Below are 27,224 nucleotides of genomic sequence, written 5' to 3' on the forward strand. Positions count from 1 at the left end.
GCTTTATTTTCAGTTTCAGTAAAAAAAAAATGCTAAATAATCCTATTGAACATTTCTTGTTTAAATAGTCAATAACTCGCTGCATTATAAATGAATTAACCTGAAATAATTAAGGTAAATGAAAATGTCTATAAATGCACAAATACAACAGAGTTAAGCATCAGACAAAATCAGATTTTAACCATCCTTTTATTATCTCTTATCTGTGGGCCTAATAAGCATACTTCTTGCCTTATGTTTAGATTAGTCCAATTGATTGCAATTTGGATTAATTTGCACATTATTTTTTATTTTAATGTGAAAAATGCCAAGAGCAGATTTTGAGATCCACGTTAAAATACAGGCTCAGTTGCATAGAGCTGGTCTGCAGAAGGTTTCACTGGAGATGAGAGAGAGGTTGCTGAAGTTGTTTAGTTTATTAGAAGATAAAAAAATAAATAAACAAATGCTAGGAGGCATTAAAGCCGACTACTGATTTTCCTCTGTTTTCCAAATATGCTCAGTTCACAGTGACATCACCATGGTGATTTTGTGTAAAATAAGACTTCATTTTAGAGTGGTTATAGGCTAGAGGCCTTTGTTATACCCTGCCCTGCTACCAACTTCTGTGCCCTGCACAGCAGCAGCTTCAAACACGTCCCAGGGGCTCAGAGCACGTGCTCAGACTGATGTGGGGTTTCAGGATCAGTTAGCCCCTCTAGGAATTAAAAGCCAGCAACTGAATGCCTGTTATCAATGATTAACTTTAAAAATATTAGCCATTCTAGGCAGATCCCTTTCCTTTCTATGCAGGCAGCATTCCCAGGAATGTTGGTTTCCAGCTACATAGACAGTCTCTAGGTTATAAAGTTGCCTCGGGGGACTTTGCTGTGCTTTCGATTTGGGAATGAATATTATTCTTATTATGAAACTTTAGTTCTTCCTAGAAGGGTTTTCAGAGATCTGTATGCTCTTTTCAGCTGTTATCTAAATCCTGGCTCTGTCTTAATTTTCTCAGTTATAAAATGGGTACACAGATCATCTTTATTGGGTAGTTTTGAGGACTAAATTGATCGAAGTGTGGTATCTAAAATGCTAATTTCAGTGTCTAGCCCTTGTAAGCTCTGCTGTATATTTTCTTCCCCATTTTTCTTCTTCGAAAACTTTTAGCCTTAAATTTATTCTCATGTAGTTTATTGTAAGCTTAGAAAAACAAATGAGCAAAAAGATATTTATACTAGTAGCTCTTCACTTCTGAGTTCCCACCTATGTTCAATACTGAGATCAAAACCAGTAGTCTCTGCTGTTGTCTACTTGGGTATTTGGGTTTGATGGTGTTTATTTTTTATAACTGGCAGATGTCTGAAATAGGCAGGGCAGCAAAAGCCTTGCAATCTGGGGCAGGAGAGGGGAAGGAAACTCAAACGTTATGTACTTTGTCAAATTTTTTTCATAGAATTGAATTCTTCTCTTGAAGGTTTAATTTCTCTCTTATCGACTTTAAGGATAGATACTCTTGCCTCCACCAATGTTGGAGTCTTGGGGAACGATAACCGAACTACTGAGGGGAGAAATTCCATTGGGGTGGAATCCAGGCTCTGTGTAGATATGGAACATTATGAGCACTCAACAGATGTTAATAAATACCTCCTTCTATTGTTGAGACAAAATGGGGTTGATTTGGGTGTGAATTTAATGGTTAGTGAAAGGACCTTGTACCTAGAAAGGGTGTATTTTAAGGAAGAAAAGAATTGGATATTGAGCAAAATAGCAATGTTTTTTTCATATCAGATTACCCTGTGTTTTTAAGGTCTGTCATCCTCCCAAATTGTAAGTAAGTTCCCTTGTGTTCATGACATATGCCTTCTTAGCAGCCTTTGCAATACATTGCTGTGGACACAGTAAGGTTTCAATAGATCATTGTTGATTGAAACCAAACATTTGGAAATCTTGGAGGCAGAGTTGATGAAGGGATGAAATGAGGGCTGCAGGGAGAAAGGAAGAGAAACAGTCAAGGCAGAGGGGGAATCAAATATAGAAACATCCTGGGAAACCAGGAAAGACCAAGGTTGGTGAGCAACTAACACTTTATGTACTCCTGAGAAAAGAAAAACTGGACAGAAGAGAAAGTTTAATCTGAAGAGCTAATTAACCAAGTTATAAGACCTCTAAAGTATCCCTCTCATTAGAGTTGTAATTTTGAGACCAAAAAAACAACAGTGGAAGGTACTCTAATTTTCCCCAAGAATCTATTTAAATTTTTATGTGTACAATAATAGAAATCTGAGGGAAAAATTGCATTATGCTGGAGTTTATAAATCATTTCAATGTTTTGACTCCTAACTAACCCTCTTCGTGATGGTAAGAAAAAGAAACAAGTATGTATATATAAAACCACCTTTGCTTTCAGTGGATGTGCTGATTTGATTAAGAAAAAGTGGAATTAGGCGGCAAAAAGACAAACAAGAAAACCCCGATAACATAATATGAACAGGTTAAATATCAAAAACAATAATACAGAATGTTCCAGTGTAAAGAACATCTCTAAAAGATAGGATTAAAAAATATATATATATTCACATAAATATAATGGATGCCTAGCATTCAATGAACACAAAAGTATCAGAGAATATCACGACACAGGGATCACCTGATAATAATGAATAAACATCAACTCTTCTTGGTCAAGTGACCAATATTATTTCACAGTTGACTGTGTTGAGCACAGAGCCAATGACCTTTGCCCTGCATTTTAATAATTTACTGTAGTTTTACATTAAATCAGAATATAATTGTGAAGAAAATTAGTGTTTCTTTGTGGGGAGTGCAGAGTAATGCCACTAATTGCATGTATAAAAGCCTTCCCGAGGTTGTATTTTCCTGTTCTTTCTTGATTTGGAAAATTAAAACTATGGTAATTTTCCTCTATTTGTAAGAGGGAAAATGTGCCAGTGAAATGTATTCAGCTAACTTAAAACGTCAAAGCTTTTGGCCATCGTTTTACGTCCAGTAATGACAAACTGTCAATTTCATCACATTATTCAGGAATATACTAGCAACTTGTTGCAGATCTCAGGGTAGACAAATTTCTTAAAATAGATGTGATCTGAAAGAAGAAACAGTCTGATGTTTTTTGGTTTGTTTTTTCTTTCACTTTAATATTTGAGCTACTTTATATTTAGAGCAAATCACCATTTTTTTCCTGATAAAGGGATGGACAATAGCAAATTCATTACATCAAACTTAGTAGAATAGGAGATTAAATGAATAGTGCTTTAGAATCATTTTTAGATCCCTGGGGAATTTTTTTTTTCAGATGAATAATTATCAAGTAAAAGACTGAGTTGATTTTTAAAATAAATGGGGTTTAAAATTTTATAAAAACATGTATATTCACAAATATGTATCCACGTGAACATCACTCTGGAACTTGGAAGGGTTAAATCCGACCTCTGTGGTGTTATGGGAAGTGTTTTCTGGCGTTGTCTAGTACCTTGAGTTTGTTATGGATTCAATACGTAGTGTCATCATAAAACAGTTGAACCTGCATTAGCCCTCATTGTCTCAGGCTAGAAGCTGAAAAATTCAAAAAATGAAAAAGCTCAAGAAATGAATATTTCTGCTAATAGCATGTTGGTATTTTTCCCTTACTCCATGGACATTCTTGATCTCAAAGGCAAACTGCACAACCCAGGGTACTAGGGTTGGAATCCAGTGTTTATTCAAAAAGGCACCCTAAGGCAGTTGCAGAGGAAATGCTACATGTATGAAAAAAAAAAAAAAAGGTAGCCGGGAAACTAAACTGATCTGGGCCAAGCGGCAGCGAATGTCTTTACTAACACTTGTTTTCTGAGAGCCTATGAGAGAAATGGAAGTAATTAGAAGGACCCTGAAAGGGTGGTATTTTGTTGCTTGTTCTCCTTATATGGAACAGAGTAAACTGCAGTAACACTTCTCGGGAGCTGGTGTTCCCTACTGCCACAGGGACAGCAGATTTCTGGGTGGAGGAGTTTGTTTATACCTTAACAAATACAGACTGTTTTGTTGATTAAATAAGCAAAAAAAAAAAAGAAAAAAAGAAGGAAAGCATGCCCCATTCTCTGTTTTCAAACACTTCCCCCAATTAGAAAATGTCTCATAAAAATCCATCATGTGATAAGATCTTGCTTTAGTCCCAAACCAAGTCCACTTGGATGTCTTCAAATCTGAGTCCTGAGGGAGTCCACATTTTAGCTAAGAATGTAGTTACTCTGTCATGAAACAGAGAGCTTTGCCACTTGCTTGTTTTGGAAGGAAAATAAATTAAAAAAAGATTGCAGGGGATTTTAGTTATTATATGGCCAGGGCTCCATTTAGAGTCGGTGGCATTCAAAGCTGGCTTTAGTCACAGCATGATGCTCCAAAAGTCCAAGTGTTTCCTTTCTTTCTTTCCGTTTTTTTTTTTTTTTTTTTTTTTAAGCGTTACTTCACTGAGGCAGAGGGCTGCCTTTGAGTGACGTCACGAGTTTGAGCAGCTAGCAGCACAGGAGAAGGGAGGCTGGGTGAGTGACAGCCCAGCCTACTTTTTAATAGCTTTGTCATGTGACTGGGGACTGTAGTAAGACAGGTGCCTTCAGTTCACTCTCAGTAAGGGGCTGGTTGCCTGCATGAGTGTGTGCTCTGTGTCACTGTGGATTGGAGTTGAAACAGCTTGACTGGCGTCATTCAGGAGCTGGATGGCGTGGGACATGTGCAACCAGGACTCTGTATGGAGTGACATCGAGGTGAGGTGGGGCTGGGCTCAGCACTGCAGCCAGGACGGAAGCTTCCCTCACAATGCAATTATGCCTGTAAGAGGGGGAAGGGCTTGGGCTTGGGCGAGGAGAGGAGGCAGCAAAGTAGCCCGGGCAGGAGCTTTGGGAAGGGAATCTCAATCTTATCTTAACTCCAATAAGTTTGCTATTTTAAGGTGGCTCTGAGATACCGTGAACAAATCAAAGCTTAGCTGCTGTCATCAGGATCTGTTGCAGTTAGAAACTCTTTCCATGTGCCTTTGGCTCTGTTTCTACTCATATGCAATATTTATGCCCTAAGATATTGATATGAATCAGAAGCTGAAGTCTTTCCAGTGGTGTTTAGTGGCCTGGTTGGAAAAATGCCATTTCTATTTATAATAAGATGAAGATAAAAATATTAAAATAGATGGGCTCAAATCTAGTCAGTTTTGACTCTAGTCTGGATTGTTTTCTTCTTCTCTCTCTGTTCATCAGAGAACTCACAAAATCCTAAATAATCCTGCTGGGCTATTTTAGATTGCTTTTCCCACAGAACACAAAACAACAAAGCTGATTCTTTTAAAACTCCTCTATGTGGTTGAAAGCTTTGGCCAGCAAAGAAAAAAACAAAAAAAAAAGCCTCACGGTGCAAGGTTTTCCATCAGCGTCAGTGGCAGGGAAGCCAATGGTTAAATCTCTCTGTACCACGGAGAGCTGCCTGAAGCCGGAGAGAGAATAGAGTTTATGCAGGACTGTGTGTGGAGCTGCTCGCTGCTTGTGTAAAAATAGATGGCAATACATCAATTCCACAGTCTCTGCTGGCTACAATTCATACAGGGGGGAAAAAAGCGAGCCGGTTTCCTCGTAATCTCTGGAGTCTAGAGTGACTAGCAGGGGGGACGGAGGACCGCGGCATGTTCGCATTCAACACAATGGAATGTTCTCGGAAAGTTTGGCCAACTTGGGAAACAAGCAAAACTTTCTGTGGACTCTGGTGAGATGGACCCGAATTGAATTGCAGGGAGGATCTGAGCGGCTAACAATGAATCTGGCAAAAGGCTGGGAGAGCTTCCTCTGGGAAGCTGGGGGCACGTAGGGTAAGGGGAGGATCAAGGGCTACACGTGATTTGATTAAATAAGATGTCCATGTGGTGCTGCGATACACATCTAAAGTGAAAATAATTTGGCCCAGGCCGTCTGCGAATGCATTTTTCCTCTCTAGTGAGGCATGCCCTGGATTCTTAACTCTTCGCTGGGCTTGCAAATGCTGGCTCCGTTTGCCCTCTCTTGCCTTGGCAGATACATATTTGCGGATTGTAACTGTTCTTATCTTGTTGTGATTTCTTGGTAAGGTGGAAGAGTTATGGATAATTCATACGTCCTGCAGCTATTACGAGTCAGGGATCTAAGTGGCTTCAAAGTCCTAATTGTCTTCGAGTAGCTGGAGTATCCTGTGGGTGGTTGTCTGGCTGGCACTGTGGGTCTCAGCTGCTGTAGTTTCATTTTTGCATCATGTATTCTTCCTGATGCTGCTAGGAGTTGATTGAAGAACTAGATCATATGGAAATAGGGAAGACTTATTTTCCTCATTGGCATTCCTGCAGTCATTTTCAAACAAGCGTCAGAACCGTTTAGAACAGTGGCTTTTTAATTTTGTTCTTAAGGAGGTGAGGTCTCGGGCTAATTGTCCAGCCGTGGATTGAGTTGTCGGTCAGCTGAGATGGGCCAGTCGCTTCTCTGTTGCGCTGGAGGCAGCAGGCTGCTAGCAGCCCAACCTCGGTGGTGGCAGCCCTGGGAATCACCTCCGCCAGGCTCAAATATTACGAGCAGCAGGTAGCGTAGGCCACTTTCATTTTTTGAATCATTAATGTTTGCTGTCATCCTAAAACGTATTATGCCCCTTTGCACATAATGACGGGACAGTACATTGGTTAATAAAGGCCTCTATCACTATAGCTACTCCGAGTCCCCCGTGTTTCCCAATTTAATGAAGGTGATGTCCAATAAGCTTACCAAGATTGATAGAGACAGTTCCGAGGACATACACTCTACTGAGACTGTCATTCTTTACTGACCCCTGCCCTGCCCCTTATCCCCTGTCCTAATTTTTTTTTTAAGAAGTAAGATTCTTTTTTCATTAATGTAATTAATGTGGCCAAGTCCACTCTTTCTTCTCTCTCTCCCTTTAAAATTTACCATCAATGGCACAAACACCTCCAAAAGGTTAATGGAGAATTATACTTAATTATAATGTTTCATTATCATCAGTGCAGTTAAGCTAATTTATTGTCTGCTCTTCAACTAAGAGAAAAGTCTGTTGGGGTGAAATAACGTACAATAATTAGCCTTTTGTGTTTAGTGACTGCTTTATCCTCTTAAATCTTATTATAAAATTAAGGCTATGGTTGTGAAATAGCTGTCATAGTTGCAAAGAGGCAGTAGAATGTGTCTCCGTAATTGCAATAAAGCACACCTGTTACAGATGTATAGGGAAGCAGTAAATATCAGAGTGTCAGATGGGGACAGTTCCAGGGCTCGGACTGTTAAGTCTGGCATCATCCAAAGGCCAAATATAAATTAATAACAGGAACACTTGCTACCACTAATGTGTTTTAGATTATCAGGATAATGCCACGTTCAGAAGCCCTGATTTTATTAGCACGTCAGCATTGGCAAGAGCACATGCACATTTTTCAATGATAACAGAAAAGCAAAAGGGGGAGAGGCAGACAGAGAGAGGAAAGGAAAGAAATATGTGAATTACAGCAGAGTAAAATACAAAACATTGATCTGATCTTTTTAATGGTTTTCAAAAGTTACTGAAAAATACATATTTCTGAAAGGTTAAAGGGTTTTGAAGAAGTCATGCCTCGAGAGGGCTGTTAAAGAGAGAGACAGCAAGAAGTTGTCCACCAGTTGGTATCAGCATTCCCAAACACGGGTTCTAGAGTATGCTCTCCACAAAAGGAATTTAAGCCAGATGTAGAGATCCTACGTTGTCGAACTTATTTTTCTTTTTTGTTGTTTATGCTTTTTATTTTAAGGACTCTCCCCTAATCCTAGTGGGTTTTGCACCAGTGAAAAAGTTCTCCCCTTGTCTCTGAATTGGTCGTGTTGTGGAAGAGTTAACTGTGTGCGGGGGTGTGTGTGTGTGTTTGTGTTTGGAGGACAAGCAGTGGGCAAGTGTGGAGACTGGGAAGTGTTGTGCCTGTAACAAAATCCAAACACTGTCCCAGAACAAAATCTTCTCTTCAGCCCAGCCTCCGCTTACTTATCAATCTAGTCAAGTATACGGATCTGTAACTTTGGGCTAACTCCAATAATAAAAGAGAAAGACCAATAAAATGATAAGGAAAGAGTTGAGATGAAGGGGGTTGCCCTTTCTTGGCATTACCTTTGTGCCTGCAATTTGCGATCTCAGTGGGGCCCAGTGGTCTTAGGGAGGAAGTGCAGGAATTTTCAGGCTTCTCCCAGCCTCCCCTTACCAACTGCTGACTCCATTACCCAGTACCTACTTCTCAGCGTGGTGCTTACGATCATGCTGTTGCATATGACCCGTGTAATGTAGCCTGCCAGGGATGACAGGGGTGCTTGAGAAAAAAAATCTGCGTAGAACTCATTTTATTCAAAATCTGAATGTCAAGCAGTATCTTTAGCTTCATGCCCAACTGCTGCCTGGATGGGAAGAACTCCCCATCATCTCTCCTGGCCTTGGGAGGGAGGGCCGTGAGGGGACCACCTCAGAGAGTGAGCCTTTCAATTGAGACCCCTCGGCCTGCAGATAGATAAAGTCCTTATGGCTCTGGCATCACCAGATCCCTTCAAAAGGAAGTTTCTGCAGGGTTCTTCACAATTGGCAGTGATGAATCAGCAGTCAGATAGCCAGTCCGAGGTTAGAAGCCCACCTTAGGAAGCGGGTCCACTTTCCTCAGAAAGCCACAGTGCAGGAGAGTTAACAGACCACTTACTCTATGCAAGGAGGTCACAAGCAGCGCAGTCACGGTAGAGGGTATTTTAAGCCTCTCAATATATTGAAATCATTTTTAAAACTCCAAATAAAAAATTGTTCTTTTGAATTCACTTAGAGCATAGTTTAGGAATATATAAATGATGAACAAAAACATAGTTGTGGTGTGCTAGAGTGGTTTTTCTTTTCAGACTTCAGGTGATCCCAACGGTATACACATATACACAGACGCACACACCAACACACAAGACCTGCAAGTTACACATAGCGAAAGATACCAAAGATCATAAAAAATATGATTTTTGTCCTTCATCTCAATGGATTTATTTTTGACCTGTTTGAGAAGTTCAGAAGCTCATGAAAAGTAAAAGATTTAAATAACAGTTCAAGAGAACCATAGACACGTTAAAGGACGTTGCATCATTAGTTGCTAAATGAATTATATGGATTATAATGGTTAAAGAGAGTAAATGGAGAAAGTTTTCCTGGTATAGTTCTTTTTTTTTTTTTTTTTCTCTCATTTAGTAATCGTTTATTTTGTCTCTCGTATGTGTGATGCAATTCCAAGGTGAAATCAAATTTGTATCTTTCCCTCAAAGGGCTTATACTCTAAGAGTAGAGTGAAATTTTGCATATAGTTAACCAGAAAACAATTTGAAACTTGGTAAGTGCTTACTATCAAAGAGGTACCAACAAATCTAAGTTGATTTCTAACTGGACGAATCAGAGAAGGCTTCATAGAAGCATGGCATTTACTATGGATTTGGAGGTAGAATTTGGGATGGAATGGTTCTGGCAAAGTATCCTTTGGGAGCAAAGTGAGGTAAAGAATTTAGGATGTTTATTCTGGGGACTAAAACCCTGGAAACCAGCTTTGGTGGTGTCGTTGAATTAACCAGGCTTAATTCCTATCACATGCTATTGCAGTTTAATAAATTCCTGCAGTTAATGAAAGCTTTTTTCTTTCCTCCCCTGCCCCCTGCAGTGTGCTGCTCTGGTTGGTGAAGACCAGCCTCTTTGCCCAGATCTTCCTGAACTTGACCTTTCTGAACTAGACGTGAATGACTTGGATACGGACAGCTTTCTGGGTGGACTCAAGTGGTGCAGTGACCAGTCAGAAATAATATCCAATCAGTACAACAATGAGCCTTCAAACATATTTGAGGTAAGGACAGCCCTTGGTGAAAATTAATTTCTCATTGAACTTGGCTTATGCCACACTAACGTGATTATTGGCCTGAAAGCATAATGAGTTCTTACTTTGCTGTCACCAAAAGGCTTTTTATCATACTTAGGCACTTCCTATTTTGTGGAAAAACAATTTTGGAAGACAAATTTTTTTTTTGAGAATTAAGGCCCTAAGGACCCACAACAGAGTGCATCAAACTCTGTTGAAATACTAAGGGATTGTGAAAGAATAAATGACAAAGAAGAACAAACGTCTACACCTGTTTATTCCTGTCTATTTCCCACAGAAAATGGTGCCTACTGTAAACTAATGTAAAATGTAAAAGAGTACATTTCTTTTTAACCAAGGGGTGAGGTCTACCTTTAATTATTTTACAACGTAGGTGAGCAGTTTTTTTTTACTATCATTATCATATTTATAATCGTACCTCTGATTTCTTTATATTATGGGAACTTCTAAGCCCAGCTACTAAGCCCAACTACTCTGATATTTACTTATAAATTAGTAAAAATTAATTTACTTTTCAGTAATGAGAATTACCTCCCAGACTCTAGACTCTTTATTAGAAGCCTACCCTGTAATAAAGAATGTTAATCTGCATCTATTAAACAGTTACTTTGAGAAAAGAAGTTCTTTCTTACAAGATCAGTACTCATTTACTTGAAAATAAATAGTTTCTTAGAGGGGCAAACTCTGGCAAGTGAATTGAGTAAAGATTATCAAATCAACTAGTTTTCAGTATCACCACCACCAGCACCACCATTATCATGTAACATTTTCTATCTACCACGTGCCAGGCTCCATACAAAGCACTTTAAATGTATTTTTTATCCACCAGCAGAGACATTTCTTATACTTCAGTGTTGTTTGGTTGAAATCTCGAGTCATTAAGAAAGCCAATTTTACAATATTTATTGAGTTTTTCCAGCACCCAGCACATAAAAGGCACTGAATAAATGTTTATTGAGTCATTAAGAAAACCCATTTTACAATACTTACTGAGCTTTTCCAGCACACAGAAGGTGTTGAATAAGTGCTTCGTGAATAGTGAGTGAATGATGAATATAGTATGTTCATAAGAGTAATAGTAATAACAAAATGGCCAACATTTTAGCACACTTTTGCTTTATGTATGTCATCGCACTCATCCCTCAAAACAACCTATTGCTTAGGTACTATTATTATCATTCCCATTTTACATATGCAGACAGTGAGTTTCAGAGAGGCTAAGTGATTTTCCCAAAATCACACAGTTGACAAAGACGTGGGATTTGAACCCCAGATGTATCTGACTTCAAAGTCTATTATCCTTGATTAAAAATAGAATAACAGTGAATTTGGGTGACAGCCATCCTTTACATACCAAGCTGCTTCTTTGCTCAATATATTTAAAAATAGAACAGAATCTTTCCTTTCAGTGTTGGTTGACATGGAAGCAGGTATATAGCTGGTGAGCTGAGGTGGCTGTAGATTCTGTTGACCGCTAAGATTTTATAATATGTCTGGAGCATTAAGTGGGTCTTAGAAGAGTGCTTAAGGTAATGGAGTGAAGGCTGGGGAGAAGGAATCAGGTGGAGGAAACACTGAGGGTTTGTGGTTAGTTATACTTTCCCAGGCTTCTCAGCCGGGTCTCAGAAAGTTCATGTGAGGACTTGGCTGGTTCGAACTGGTAAATTGAACATTCCTCATTCAGTACACTTGTCAGGTTACAGGCCCATTTTAAGTCATGCTGCATTAAGTAAACAGTACTTTTAAAAATGTCCATCTCCATAGACCTCTTATCTAAAAATCGACTATTTCATATTGGATGAATGCCATGCATTTTGTAGAAGATGGTTAGGGAAAAACTAAAAGGTGGTTGGGGCGATGCCGTGGTAGTCAAGGCCTCCCTTGTGGGCTGGTTGCAAAAAATACACCTTTTTTTCATGGCTGGTGTCCCTGTATTTCATGTCGTGGCACCTGCATGAGGTACTTCTCATTTACACTTCCGGGAGACTTGGATTGGCAACTAGTTATATATCTATAGATGCTTAATCTACACAAAGACACCCCTTTTGTTTTCCTATATAACTTTCTACTACTGGTAGAATTGTTTTCAACACTCTAAACACAAGGTTTATTTCATTTAATCTCTCATCAGTTCATATTAAACCAGTGGTTCTCAACTGAAGGCAATTTTGCCTGCCTGGGGATATTTCGCATTGTTTGGCGGGATGTTTGATTTTTAGGACAGGAGGCAGAGAGGTGCTGCTGGTATTTAGTAGGTAGAGACCAGAGATGCTGTTTAACATCCTATAACGCACAGGACAGCTCCCCACAGCAAAGAATCACTTGGCCCCAAGTGACCATAGTGCTGAGGTGAAGAAACCCTGTTTAAAAAAAAAAGTCGCCGCAATTTTTAGAAAACGCTAAAGATGAATCCGTCAGATTTCCAAGAGAGAAAATAGAGTTAAGATACAGGATATGAAGACTTAGAAGCCATATAAAATTATCGAGATGCCCAGGGCCCCAGGACTGATATGTCAGGAATTCTCTTAGTGGCAGACAGCAAAAGTGACTGTATCAATAAGTCCCCATAACAGTTTTCTCTGATGTCACGAAACCCATTCTTCTTTGTCGATGCCAAGGGCAAGGCCAAATGTGGCAATACTGTTACACACAGAAGCAGCTTCCTCAGCATTTGCATACAGAAAAGATGCCTCTACTCTTTGCCCTCTAGCGTTAAACTCAGACATCTTTTCTATAACAAAGAAAAAAGTGTGTTTTGAGCATAGGTGGAATTCGAAAGTTGTGTCTTCCCCTGTGAAGAAGCTCTATAGGCAACAGAGTAACCCTTGAATGGCTACAGCTTTGCACATTGCTTCTACCAAAGCTGCATTACCCCAAAGGCATTTCCCAGCGCCTGTGACTTTAAACCTCTCACAGCAGACTTTCACCTGTGCTCCCTTGTTCTCCTCCAATTCTCAAAACCCTGCCTCATCACATTTGTGAAGGCCTTGTACTTGAGCAAGCCCAACAGTCACGGTCTCTGCCACCTCTGATCTGCCAATAACAAGCATTATCTACCTCGGATTCCCAGAATAAAATAAGGCACCGGGCGGTTCAACACTTTTCCCTGACTCAAGTATCACATTGATGACACTGCTGGACACTGGCCACAGGATTTCTGAATTCTCATCAAAGCGGGAAGAAAGCGGGTATTTAGAGTTACGTTTAGTATTGCAGAATGTTTAAAGGTTGGGAATAAATAGAAATTTCTTCCTTTGACCTCTTCCATAATTTGAATCTTAGTTTGATTTTTACGTGTTGAACAACTTAAGAAGAAGAAGAAAAAAGAGAATGGAATTGAATGTCCCAATTTGGGAAACAGTGAATTCCTGAGTGGGAGGAGAGTGAGCTGACGCGTAGTTGTGCATGTTGGTTGAGTAACTGGGCACACAAACAGCGATATCTGCTTGCACAACCTATGTTTGGACGTGTAAATGCAGGTGACCACGTATGATTCAGAAGCCACTTAGCAAAACAGGACACGAGGCCTATAGGTGCAGCAGCCAGTTTATCTTATCCATGTGTCAGGAAAACAGGATGCTGTCCCTGGACCGGCTGGTAGCAAGATTTATGTTTCAGAATATTGCAACACAACTTCCTTCTCTCTGTCGCTTTGTGCATTGTTTGAAGGAGAAGAATAAAGAAGTGCTTTTAAAGCATGGCAGTGTTGTAAAGATGGGTGGTATGGGTTAGGTTAAATAGCACATTGGCTCTTCTGGGACATTGTGGGCCACCTTGTCTCTGCTTTATTTTAACCTCTGCTTTGATGCCTCCTTGATTCCACTGAATGGGCATCTTTCATTTGGTGGTCTGTTAACTTCTGAATGCAGCTACTTGGGGTTCTTTAGTACATGGAGAGTGAGAATGTAGCTGTCTCTAGGTCATTGCTCATAATACGTACTGAAGGCTGCCTTTGCTAACGGGGAGGGAAGGTCTCTAAGCTGTGGCCAGCATTCACGTTGGGTAATTACTGAAACTTGCAGGAAGGTCTGATACTGTGAACTTTTGTAAAAGAAAAAAGGTGGTTTCCTGCTATCTGTCTGTAAGGTGTCCTGCTATATGCCACCGGGGAATGGTGGATGGAATCTTTCAAGAATATTCGATCATTATAGTGGGAATATAGATGATTTTACAGTTTTTCCTTTGACTTTCAGTTGTATTCTAATTTTTTTCTACAATGGGCATATATTATATACTTATGAAGAAGTTAAAAACAACAGATCTTGGCTATTCAAAAGGCTGTGAGCATTTTGGGAGCAGGCAACCAGCTTGTCTTGGTCACTGAAGTTTTTCTAGATGTTTTCTTAGAAAGCAGGAGAAAGTGTGTACTCAGTAAATAATTGCAACCTCATGAATGAGTTAACCATCATATATTTATTGATGGTGTGAACTGCGTTAGCTAATGTGAAAATTACATATAAAGCTCCAATAGATCTGTTTCCCCTAAAGGACTTTAAATCTAGTTTGGGAGGGTGAAATCGGAAACCATTAGCAAATAATGGAAGACTATGTATACAAATATACAGATATATGTACATGTTCATATATATCAGTAATTGGAGAACAACGTAACACTATCTACATCCATGTATATGTGCACATGTATAGTTATATGCATGGAGTTATATATTATATATATATTAGCAATTGGCAAATATTGCAAGACTGTGTGTATTCATGTATACATGTATATATGTACGTGTGTGTGTGTGTGTATATATATGTGTCCTAGCTAAGGAGGGAATCAGCAAGAATAACATCACCCAGGTTAATAAGAGAATAAGAGTGAAGTCTTTTCATAGACGGATTATGAAGGTAAAGAGCTTGGTTTACTCAAAGTGAAAAATGTATTAATGGGAGCACAGGAGTAAGATAGGTTAGTCTGGATTTAGGGTGGGTACAAAATTATGCCAGGCCCTGAGGACCCAGTTGCAAGTGTTTACACGATAGGAATTAGGGTGCCACTGAAGATTTTTAGCAGGAGAGCAATGTGACGGAGATGGTATTTAAGGGTGATCGTTCTGATCGTTTTAAGAGCTATGGACAGGAAGAAAGTAGAGGAAATCTGACAGCAGGCTCTGCTGCATTCCAAACCCCATGCGATGCAGGTGCAGGGAAGGGACAAGGTGACAGCAGAGGGGATGGCGTCCAGGGAACAAAATTTGAAGCACCTCAAAGGAAAATTCCATCAGTCCTGATAAATATGCGTTAGGTTAGGGAGGGAGGTGGCAAAGCAGACTAACTCAAAAATATTCCAAAGGGAATTGGAACTTCATGGGTATCTATCTGGTTAAGTTTCTGCTCACCTTTAGGAGCTGAAGCACTTTTTTAGACTGTGAGTCATTTTACAAAGGGGCTCCCATCTCCCTGCTGCGTCAGGGGCAGAACAGATTTAACCCAATCCACAAATTCACGTGGTGTCTGCTTTTTCTCACTTGTCTCCTTGGAGGAAATTCTGTAGCCTTCCATGGTAATGAATTCCTGCTTCTGACTGTGCCTGAGGTCAGGCAGACTTTTCTATGAATGGCACACCTCTTGGGATTTTAATAAACCAAACAGAGAAAAACAAATGTGTGTCCAAACCACCTCCCCTTAATTTAATCATCAGGAGAATAAATTCTCCTTTGTTATATGGAGAGACCGAATTCATTTACAATAATCACTTCTTGAAGATTTCTGGAATCTCCAATTTGCAATCAATAAATGTTTGTCATTTAAATTCAATTTACGGCCCACAACCAGATTTTTGCCACACTTGGTAATGACGCTTAGGGAGAATATAGACTTCAAGTAAGAAAATAATAGCCATTTAAGTGGGGAGATAATTGGCTGTAACATAAGAACATTGAAGAATGTTGAAACTCCTGGAGACTTATGGAGTATTTTAAAAATTTATGTTGTACTTATCTTTGCATTTGTAGCCTACCACAAAATTTCAAATTCTGGGTATAAATCAGTTAGATGTTCATCTTGGAGAGTCACAAATCAGGAAGCAACAACCTGACCCAGCCTGTGTGCTGCTTTATTTTCAACCTCTACTGTAGGCTTATCCAGCTGGGAGACTGAGTAGTGTTCACGTGTGTGTGTGTGTGTGTTTCTCTACACACCTCAGTTAAAGACTGTTTAGACTTCTTGTCTTGATAACATCTGCCTTATCTTGGGAACATCTGGTTTATCACCCTGTTTCCGCCTTGCCATTATGCTGACCACTGGAAAAATATGGCTCAGGAGCTCTGACCCATGGGGCTATGTCTATTGGCATCAATCCCTACTAGTAAACAGTAAGTCAAAGGATGCCGGTTAAATGACATCCTTCACCACTAACTTTCCTGATGGTTGCTTTTGTTAGTGTAAGTCGTGGTTACAAAAGATGAGGTCGGCTGCTGTTTTTCAGGGAAGTCAATCCAGTTCTTAGGCATTTGCAATTTGGAAAGTGAGAATCCATATGTGTAATTGGGCATAATGATTGTAGAAGGTACTAGTTTGTGTTTTGGGGATAGAGACCAACTATTTCGATACTCTTGGCACTCCAAGAAGGAGGTGAGACATTTTATGGACATATCTTGGGCTTTTCCTACCTCCTGGACTCTCCAGTGGGTCATTGAACTAAAATTTACTCCACCTGGATATCTTTGGAGCCAGGAGAGTGGAGACCCACATTCACAAGGAGGAAAACTTGGGGAGGAATCAGGAAAAAGTGGCGCAATGCCTCTTAGATTTACTTCAAAGATATTAGTCGAGGTTAAAGTAATTAAGATTCAGGGTGCTGCAGTGGACAAACTGTCTCTTTGTATAGCAACTATGTGTGCTTGCATAGTAAGCTTATACATAGTGTCTGTTTGTCCTCCTCCCCCTATCTATATGAAATGTCGTGGAAACACAGCCCAGCAGATGGCTCACCTCTGAATGAGGTCAACACCCAAAGCAGATAAAAAGATGAACATTAAAGACCGACAGCCAAATTGTTCTTCCACTGTTCTCTACCCCAGACTTCACATTTTTAACAAGGTTTATCTGTCCTGATAATTATGTGCCTATTCTTTTAGCAATGAAAACTTTTATTGTGTGTTTTATAAAATGAATTGCCTGTGATGTAAAACAATTTTGTAAGGACCATTTTTTTCTTCTTCTTTAACCTCTCAGGTTACTTTCAAGATTGTGCGCTCTGAGGTATAGTTTGAAAGCAAAGCAGGGTACTGTGTTTTACTGTAGCCTGCCAAAGATGCTGAATTACAAGCAGCTAGAATGAGAGCAAGGGAAAAGGGGAGAGAGATACACAAGGAAATACACACTCCTACTCTTGGCAAGGGCAAATTTTTACGAAGATAAAAATTATCCATTACGCAATTTACCCCAAAATGATAATAGGAGATACTTTTGTGCCTTTTCTGTTCCAAAATGATAGAATAATTTGCATAGTTTCAGATCCTAAACACTGATGCTGTGTAGACCTGCCCATCTCCATTACTAGAGCAAGTTATTCATTCAAGGTTTGCAGCCGGATAGATTAATGAATGACCAGGTCTTGCGTAAAATGACTTGGCTTGACTTTTAAACAAGTAGGCTTTTTTTTTGGTTTTTTTTTTTTGTTTTTGGCCAGTCTTGTGATTGGTGTTAATGGGCTCTTTCAAGCCCCCTCTAGAGTTGTTTTTTTGGGTTTTTTTTTTTTTAGAAGTAGCTTTGTTAACTATTTCCCCCACTTTTTCATTCTCTCCCAAACTTCTGCTCAGAAGCAGTTAGTTCAAGGAGGTAAAAGCAGGCTGGTCGGGCAGGGAGGAGGGAGGAGACTTAACAGCCAAATTCTTGGTGGCCGATGCCCTGCCCTGTGCCACATCAGCATGATTTATTGGAGCCTTGTCTTCGGCACAACTGAGTTTAGTGTGAGATCCTTGGTGTTTCTCACACAATATGCAGGGCTGGAGCTCTGATCTTTGAAGGAAAGCCTCAGAGCTATTTGCAAAGTGCTGGTGCTTAGTGAATACTAAATTACATTTAGGAAATAGTCTATTGCTACCAGTTATACTTCATTTTTGTTCTTGACACAGACACCTAAATCAGAGAATAGTAACATTTCAGAGATTATGGAAGCAGTTTGGGTATGTTCCAACACTATAATAGGATCAGAATTTTAAGGCCTTTGTACTATTACCAATAGTCACTTAGTTTCTACTGCAGTGTACTTTGTAGGGAATTACAGCTTTTACTAAAAAGATCAAAATGCTATTATGCAAATGATTGCAGTATGTTATTATGTTTACAAATTAGCATCCATGGCTCAACACGCAAATTAACTATTCTATCTATGTTATTAAGGATTTAATAAAGTAACTGTTAATAAAAATGGGGAGCTTGGAACACTTAATAGGAAACAATTGTGATTTCACACAGAACTCAAGCCTTGTGTTTAAGGTTGTAGGTGATATAGTGGTAAAATAAAGTTGAGCAAAGCACAAAGAAGAACTTTGACCATGAGAGCCACAGAGCTGCTTGTCTGAGACGCTGATGACCATGAACTAAATAGCTTCAGGCTACAATATACAGTGGGCAGCATATCAGTAAATCTAAGCAAAGCACACACACCACCTTCTATTAATAAATAGTTCATTGAAATGATAATCGCCCTACACTGCATGTTTGGTATGTTCCATACACACAGAGAATACTTAAATTATTCGAAAATGGAGCTCAGAGCAAATTTTGCTGTGGCGAATGGGATTTAGCTGCAGAATATTGCCGTGTGATAAAAGAGGGGAAGGCTAGGTTCAGACTAAGATGGCTTTACAAACAGCCTGCAAATTGCTATTCCTGGCTGTTCATAAGAGATCATAAAAGCAAGGAGATAAGAACCGCCAAGGTCTCTGAGAAATGAATGTATGTGATTATGTTATCTTGTGGGTTGGATTTACTAGACAGACCGACAACACCTTCACTTCAGTCCAACAGGAAAAGTAGAAAGAGATGTAGATTTTGAATAACAAACTTTGTTAGAGTGTGGAAGTTCTGAAACACTAGAATTAAAATCTTTCAAAAAAGATCCACGATTCTGGTCAGTGACTGCATTGCTAGATCTCAAAATGAGAGCTAAGGGTGTTACTTACTCTTAAGCAAACACACAAACAAAAAGGAAACAAAAGAATTACTAGAAAATCCTGCAGCAACGTAATTCATATTTCAAATATTTTTTATTTATTTTTCTTAATAGTCACATACAGATGTTGAAGACTTCTAGATAAACAGTATGCTTTTTAGGTCTACCTAAAAACAAATAATTAAATGAAATAATAAATAAACTATTATCCTTTTAGATCTACCTACAGAGGGCCACCAACTTGGGCTTCTTAGCAGGAATATCAGGGTGTACTTAAAGAAACATAGGAGCAGGGAAGCAACCACAAACTTGGTCAAGGTTTGTGCCCTTGCATACAATACAAGCAATTTATTTTGTTCCAAATAGCACTTCTGTCGTTGGGAAACTACGTATGCAAATTTGTGATATCTAGCTTTAGCAAGGCACCTGGTTCCCTCATTTCCTTCCACATTTGGATAAATTGGGTTGTTCTTCACTCTTCCAAATTTGTCCTTGTGGAAGCGAACACTTGCAAATTGGTTGAAGCTTGCTAAGAGAAAGAAAGAAAGCGGGGAAAGAAAGGAGGAAATGATTTGACCAAAAACAGTGTCTGGGACAGCTTATGATTTGATGGTTTGTGGCCTTGTCCCATTCCCGGGCACCTGATCGAGAACGTGGTACAATTCTGTTATGCAGAAGTTCCAGAACTCTTGCCAACATTCACCTGACATGACCAAGGTTTAAAGTACTGACTGTAACTTTACACAGCATGGTGGAACTGTGTGCCTGTGTGTGTGTGCATACACATTCGCATTCTTTTTTTTTTTTAGGGAAAAAAATGGGATACTTGCCATGGCTGGGTGGTAAAATAATTAGTCCAGCAGACAAATGTCTTGGCCCATGTTTAAACAGAGCTTTAAGGACACAGTGTTCTCACCGGTCACATATCTAAATACAAACCAGTGTCAGCTGCCATGCAGACCAAAATGTAATAGCCTGCTTTCACATAGGTCATCGTCAGTCCATTTTGGTCAGAGTCACACTTCACATCTGTTTCTGTGCGCTGCAGCCCCTTAAGGTGGCAATGGGCTTCGTAAGAGCAGCTATAAATTGTCACTGCTGGAATTACTTTGAATAAGTGTATACTGTTTCATATTTATAACAGTGAGCCTTCGTAATATGCACAGTGAATATATAACACCGATCAGTTCAACAAGCATGAAATTGTATGTTGTCAACTTGTCACATAAATAGAGTCATATTCTGGCTTGCCATAATGTTGAACTAACACTTTTTCCCCCAGAATTGTCGAGAGGGTCACAAAAAAAAATTGGGAGGTAGCACTTCCTTTGGGTAGATAAACAGTCAGGGCTATTGTAAAGTTGATATTACCGTTGATGGGTTCCTTTCCTCCCTTCTCTCCAAAGTGCTTACTTTTCTTGGGTGAATGTTAATTGGCTAATCTGGTGTGTTTCTTCTGTCATCCAATGGTATCATTTTCAGTCAGTGCTAGAAGGCTTTTTTTGGGTTATGTATGTGTGAGAAGCTTTTTTTGTTCTCCTTTGAAACAATTTTTTTTATTCTTGTAGCGCAAATCAGTGCTAATTGTCATGAAATTCTCTAACCATCTTCTGGCAAGCTCTCTGTTTCATTTGCACTCCAGTTAACTCTTAATGCATTACCAGAGCCCTGGGTCATAGCAAAGGCTGGACATTTTGATCAGACTTTCCCACGATAGAGAATTTAGAGAGATGCAGCAGAGAAATGATTGGAGCAAATGTGCAATTTACTGAAAGGAGAGGGGGACAAATGAAACATACCAGTCGCCGGGGAGCAACTGCAGGGACCAGTTTCCACGATGGCTGATATTTCGGCACCAGAGGCATGAGTAGAAACTGATGCCAAGTACTTCTGAACTTTGGAGAAATTCTTAGAGTGTGTTCAACACTCCCCATCTTCCTTCAAATGGTCTGGAAACAGAAGGTGTTGCCGGCTATCTCTGCCGTCATGTGGATTTTCCTGGTTAAGATGCCAACTTTAAAACCTCAGGACTGTGCTTTAGAATGCATGTATTACCGAGGGCGTATGACTAACTCTGATCTTTCATCCCATATCACTTGTGGTGTGGATGGTCACATTTTCTCGTGGAGGAAACCACTTGCCTGCCGAAGCTACTGGTCTCCAACTTGTGCGTATTTTCACATTTTTTCATGCTTCTGGATTTTAACAGTTTCTCTATTCTCTCACTGATTTATTTATCCCTTCATTAAAAAAAAAAAATTACTGTCAACCATTAGCATGCCCGTCTCCTTGCCACTTTCTGAAGATACAGTGATTACGTGTAGACAAAGTCCATGGTACCATGAAGCTCATGGTTAGTGATGAAGACGGAGCTTTAAAATCAAGTGAGATAAGCTCTCTGATAGAGAAAGCAAAGCGGGGACTTTCCCCACCTGCCTGTTATCCTGGTTATCACTCACAGATAATTTCTGCCCTTCTCTGGGTTGGTATACTTATCATCTTCAGAAATGCCTTCACCTCGACATGGAATTTTGCTGGAGAGCGTTTCTCCTAGCTAATGGGACCTTCTGTTCCAAACCAAGAGCCCAGGCATAGGGTCCATCAAAAGCAGGGCAGTGGGACAGAATATTTGAAATTAGAGAACCTGGGATTTATGGTGTCCTACACAACTGTGTATTGAGAAAAACAGCAGTTTGCTCATTGGAATGGCTGAGAGAAGAGGAGAGGTAGTCAACCTAAGGGAAGAGGGCAAGGCTGTCAGCAGAAAGTTCTCTCACCAGTGTACAAGGCTGCCGTGAGTGGAACACTGAGCCCCTGGCAACGTATTTGGGGCTCCTTTGGATGAATACCATTTTGCACCATTTTAGGCCTGTTGACATTTCTCTGTGAGAATGATATTTCAGTCCAGCTGGAAGGCCTGACACACTTTTTGTCTATATGCGACACCTTGAATATGTGGCTTTCCTACGTCTTGGAGCTTTCTTTGCACTGTTTCATGGATGGTCCTACCTGCTTCCGTGAATGAGGCAGGCACAGGAAGAAGGCTCACTACCTCTTTCCTCTTCTCTCTGGAGGTACCAAGCATTACATCTCTACTGGGCCTGATTCAATTAGATCCCTTTCACTTCCCTGTAATTCCCCGGCTTAAACTTTTTCTCCCCAGTCCTTTCCGAGAAGTTTATTTCTGATTTGAATGGTGCTTATATAGGGAAAAAAGTCCCTCTATTATAGGAATGCCCTTGGTTTTTCCATGGACTCTTGGCCTAAGGACATTAGCTTCGCTGGGTGCCATTAGCTTCACATTTGTTCAGAGGTGAAATTGGAGCTTCTGTATTCCAGACATAGTTCTCCCAGGTGTCCAGGGATCCTCGCCAACTCAGATCCTGTCCAGAAATGTTCTCATGTCAGGATCCTCTCGTGTCTTGCCAGCACATGTTTAGCAGGGACACCCTGCTCTCCTCTGAGCCACTGATACCGGCTTGCCTTTTCTTTTAGGCAGTGCTGCCTGATGGGCAGGCTCGCCTCCTATTCCCACTGGAGAAGAGTCTAGTCAAATACCTGAGCATCTGAACGCCGCGACGCTGCGTGGGTTAAGTGACATCTTACCCCGCTGGTCCGCAGTTCTAGGGCTCTGTGTGCAGTAGATTTGAGAGTTATATTAGGTCACAATGCCACTTTCTAGCTCCTTTAATCCTATCACCCGGCAATCCCAGCAATGTAGCTGAGGTGGCTTCCTCTGTCCTAAAGGAATTTGTGTCAGTTTCTCCTGGGACAGATCTCATCTGGACTGCTTTGCAATATTTGTTCCAACTGAAAATTTTGACAAAGAAGACATTCTGTCCACACAGAGCCAAAGAATTTTCTGTGTTTAGATGCATTTGGAGGTAACAGAATGTTGCCTGGTCTTGGCAGGTAACTGAGTCTGGCAATCCACGTAGCATGATCCATGCCCTGTTTAATTTGTCTTTGAATGGCAAATGTGTTTCTTCTCTGAGTCAGCAAAAGCCATGATACTCTCCAACAGTACTGTGTGACCTCCCTCCTGCTTTTGTGATATGGAAAAACAAAAGAGCGATCCCACTTTTTTTCCTTTAGTTGCTGGTTCGCTTTTATTTCCAGCGACATGTTTCATAGCTGAAAGGGAAGATGTATGTTCCATAGATGGGATGCATTTTTACTTAATCACAGTGGTTATTTTTATGATTCATATTAGGAGACCTCATTTCTCTGGCCATTTTTAACTTAGTATTATTAATTGTCTGAAACATAGCTGAGAAACATACCATTTGTATAAATGTCTCTGAGAGGCCAAACCAGATGAAAAAAAAATCATACCCTCAAACTCAATGCATTTTATTCCCAGATAAGCTTCTCCAGCTCTCACTTATCACTTGCTTCCTTTTGTTTTACTTGCAATTTACACCAATCTAGTTATCTGTGTTCTGAGCACATGGGAGATTAGAAGAAATGATTTAGAAAGTTAATGAGCTTGTAGAGGCAAGGGGTGGGAAGTAGGAACTGGCCAAAACAGACGAGACTAAAAACTACAAAAAGTAGACACTTACTCAAAATATGACTGTCTGGGGCCATTTCAGTTGAGGGCAAAGCGCCCTGTATTTCTCAGGGCTATCTTTCTAAACAGCTCCCTGTGGTCATTTTACAATATCACATAATGCTACAAAAATCAATTCTCATAATTTTTAAGATGAGGGAAATATGTAAATGATTTTGAAATCTTCCCATTAAATGCTTTAATAAAAAATTGGGTGGTTAAGCCGTTCAACTTCTTGATTCATCTGCACAAGTGCCCATGTGGATTAATGCCTGATCATGAGAAATAAATGAGGCATATATGAAAACACACACACATATTTTTGCATCTAAAAGATTTTCCTGGGGTCTGGATATCATCCTGTTTTTCCCACGTCGTAGTACCTAATAGGAGAATATTCCATGTAATGTTAAACTTCATTGTATAATTTGTCAGATCACTTTCTCCCTTAAAAAAACACAACGGGTGGGATTTCCCTGGTGGCGCGATGGTTAAGAATCCTCCTGCCAATGCAGGGGACACGGGTTCGATCCCTGGTCCAGGAAGATCCCACATGCTGCAGAGCAACTAAGCCTGTGCGCCGCAACGACTGAAACCCGCGCGCCTAGAGCCCGTGCTCTGCAACAAGAGAAGCCACCGCAGTGAGAAGCCCGTGCACCGCAATGAAGAGTAGCCCTTGCTCGCCGCAACCAGAGAAAGCCCACGCGCAGCAACGAAGACCCAACGCAGCCAAAAGCAAAACAAAACAAAACAAAACAAAAAGAACACAACTGGTAAAAATTTCCTGCAATAAAAAGATCACTGATTCTTTTTTTCTTGTCAGGAGTAAAGCTCTTTAGCTGTAAGGCCATTGGTCAAGGCAAATACAGCTCAGCAGACTTATCCTTAAATAAGTAATTCCCCGCATTACCTTAGAAGGAAATTACTGATACTTTCCCCCTTCGTTGCTTTTCTACCCAGTCCCCAAATAAACCACCACTCCAACAATGCATAATTCATGTGTCTGTATTCTTTGAGAACACACTCAACTGTATTACCAGTACTATGAGTAATTTCCCCCTTTTTTTCCCATTTTGTTTGGAGATCTTTATAAATAGAGGATGTAGGGCTTACAAGACAATCACTAAAATGCGCTGCTTGGTTTTGGGTAAAGGATTTCAGATAACGTGCAGGACTGAGTTCTCTAAATCTCATTTCTCTCTCGAAACCCAAGGAAAGCTCTAAGTGTGTCTTCTTTATCCAAACTCTCTGGCCCAGCTCTGTCCACCTTTCACCCGAGGGGAGAGAATGGACAGCGTGGGTTTCTCTATATGGACCCTGAGCCTTGGTTGGGCCATGACCCCTCATTAGTATTCAAACTTTGGCAGTTTCAAAGAATGCCGTCCACCCTGACTGCTGTAAGCAGCCCGGCCCCCCTGGTACTTCTCACGCTTCTCCCTTGTGTGAAGACATTTGTGCCTCTCTTCATGTCCCCTTCAGGAATCATTCTTCCGTCGTTCAATTTTTCCCCTTTCTCTTTATGGCTGTCATAATAGCTCCTGATACAGTCGGGCAGTGGTGACCCTGTCCATCACTCACCTGCAAGCTATTCTTGAACCAGTGGATGGTCCCTGAGTGACCAGATTCATTGTGCCGATGGTGGGCCTTTCCACCCGACCTTTCATCCAGGAGCATAAATGCCCATCCCAGGCTGTGTGTGAGCTGGCTGCCCTGCCACCTCAGTGTCCTCCATGGAGCTGAGCAGTGGAAAGGAAAGAATTAATGCAGATGAAGTGCGGAGGCACGGACAGAAAAAGATGTGCAGTTGGGGGTTCTCAGAAATTAAATCTGTCCTCCTTTGAGTGTCAATGGAAATAAGTCTTAAGAAATGAGAGTCCAAAGGAAATTTGCCATACACCCAATGTCCATAAACTGTATTATAACCATGTGCTACACTAAAGGCCAGTGGTTGGTTGGGTCTGTGTTCAGTGGGAACCTTCACCAGGCAAAGGATAAACTATTAAATCCCTAAACTTAAGAAGCTATCAGTGGCCCCTCTTAGGCAAAATGAGTATTATTATCACATGTGCCAAAGAGCATTGTGGCCATAGGGGTCTGTCCTTCCGGCAGTATCCCTCGAGCTACATTATGAACTGCATGAGGGCGTTCCCTCGTATCCTTTATAAGTGTACCTTAACTTGTTACCTCATCACCTTCTCTGTGCCGAGCACAAAACTGTGCATATTTGGAATTCTATCTCTGATATCTGTTAACGGATGGATTTACAGTGGTTCTGTCAGATTCAGGGAGAGGAAGAGAGAGAGAGAATAAAATGACCTTCCCAGCCATTTAGACCAATCCTGCTAAAAATAAGACATCTCAAAGATCTGAGAGCATGCTCTCCAAGAGATGGTTTGTAAACAGAGCCAACTGTGACAGCAGTATGTGTGCACCTGCCAGACTAGCTGTGAACTTACCGTCTAATGCACTGCAACTTGCTCCTCAGATTAAGATAGATGGGTGGTTATAATGGCAGTTGCAAGACATGTGTTAAGCTGGTGTGTGTTGGCACATAAAGACACTGTTGTATGTCTGCTTTGGACGTCGAGTATTCACTCCTCTCTCCTACGGAAGAGGGAATATTTCTCACACTCAGTGAAGAGCTAAAGAATTGGTACCTTTATGGCGTTCCAGAGCATGGGGGATTAACTCTGCCTCTGTCCAAGGGATCAGCTGTTACCTGGGAGCTCATAAAAATGCACGGCCCCAGCTTCCCATGGCCCACATTGTTCCCACACTGTGCCCATATTTCCTGGCCTGTTTTGCCTCTCTCAACAGATCCAGACTTCCAACATGTGCAGATATTTTGTTTTTGTTGTCATTTCCTTGTCAAAAATTACAATAAAAAGAATTTATCTCATGAGGAAAAGTGATTGCCTAATCACACAAGTTTACAGTACCATAGTTCTATGACAGTTATCCTGTTTCCTGGAAGAATCAAGCACAGAGGCTAGAAAGAAATGGTGGGATGGCAAATGATGGCTAATCTTCCAAGGCGTTCAGGCTTTTCAGAAGTTGTGAATGTTTTGGGCTTGCTTTGGTTTATAGGCTGGAAACCTGGGTACAAAAATAGCAAAGCAAAAGGGTCCCCTTAACCTGAATGTCTTACCAGTTTCTGTAGAGCAGTTGAATTCTTGGTCATCTTTGCTATTTTAGCAAAGACCTCAGAGAGCTGTCTTTGTTTAAAAGGGAACAGTTTACCCAGCCCACGTGGGTACCTGTTTAGGCTGACTCATGGGTTAAAATTTAGTATGCTATTATATAGGATGCTCTGATACAGGAATTTATTTCAGTCCTTCTTCAATTGACCCATTTATTGACCATTTAAAGAGCATCCACTATGTACAAGGCACTAATTTAGGTGCTCAAAATACAAGGACGTATTGTGTACATAATACTTAGGACACAAAGAGTTGGTTGTCTAGTGAAAAGACACTTAACAAATTATAAGATATTGGGATGGATTTTGTGGCAAAATTAGAGATGAAGTACATGAAGACACAAACAGAGGGGTAAAAATGTCTGCTGAAAGGGTGAAAAGGGAGGAAAGTTTGTAAGTGTTGGTAGGTTATTTATTTGAGACTTCACCACATCAGGGGTTAAACATA

At 40.4% G+C, this 27,224-nt stretch overlaps 1 protein-coding gene across 2 annotated transcripts in view; it reads left to right on the forward strand.

The window, feature by feature from the left end:
* The window catches only part of PPARGC1A (PPARG coactivator 1 alpha), a 293,001-nt gene that overhangs the window by 191,277 nt on the left and 74,500 nt on the right, over window positions 1–27,224 (forward strand). Inside the window, exons 1-2 of one of the 2 annotated variants that reach the window (XM_068543150.1) lie at window positions 4,605–4,742; window positions 9,686–9,865. In XM_068543150.1, the coding sequence (XP_068399251.1) occupies window positions 4,695–4,742; window positions 9,686–9,865 (228 nt within the window). In that variant the 5' untranslated portion in view covers window positions 4,605–4,694. Of the gene's footprint in view, window positions 1–4,604; window positions 4,743–9,685; window positions 9,866–27,224 lie in introns of those variants that run through there. The other variant, XM_068543148.1, reaches the window with a different exon arrangement.

Source organism: Eschrichtius robustus, chromosome 4 (assembly GCF_028021215.1).
Source record: "Eschrichtius robustus isolate mEscRob2 chromosome 4, mEscRob2.pri, whole genome shotgun sequence".
Classification (NCBI taxonomy): Eukaryota; Metazoa; Chordata; class Mammalia; order Artiodactyla; family Eschrichtiidae; genus Eschrichtius; species Eschrichtius robustus.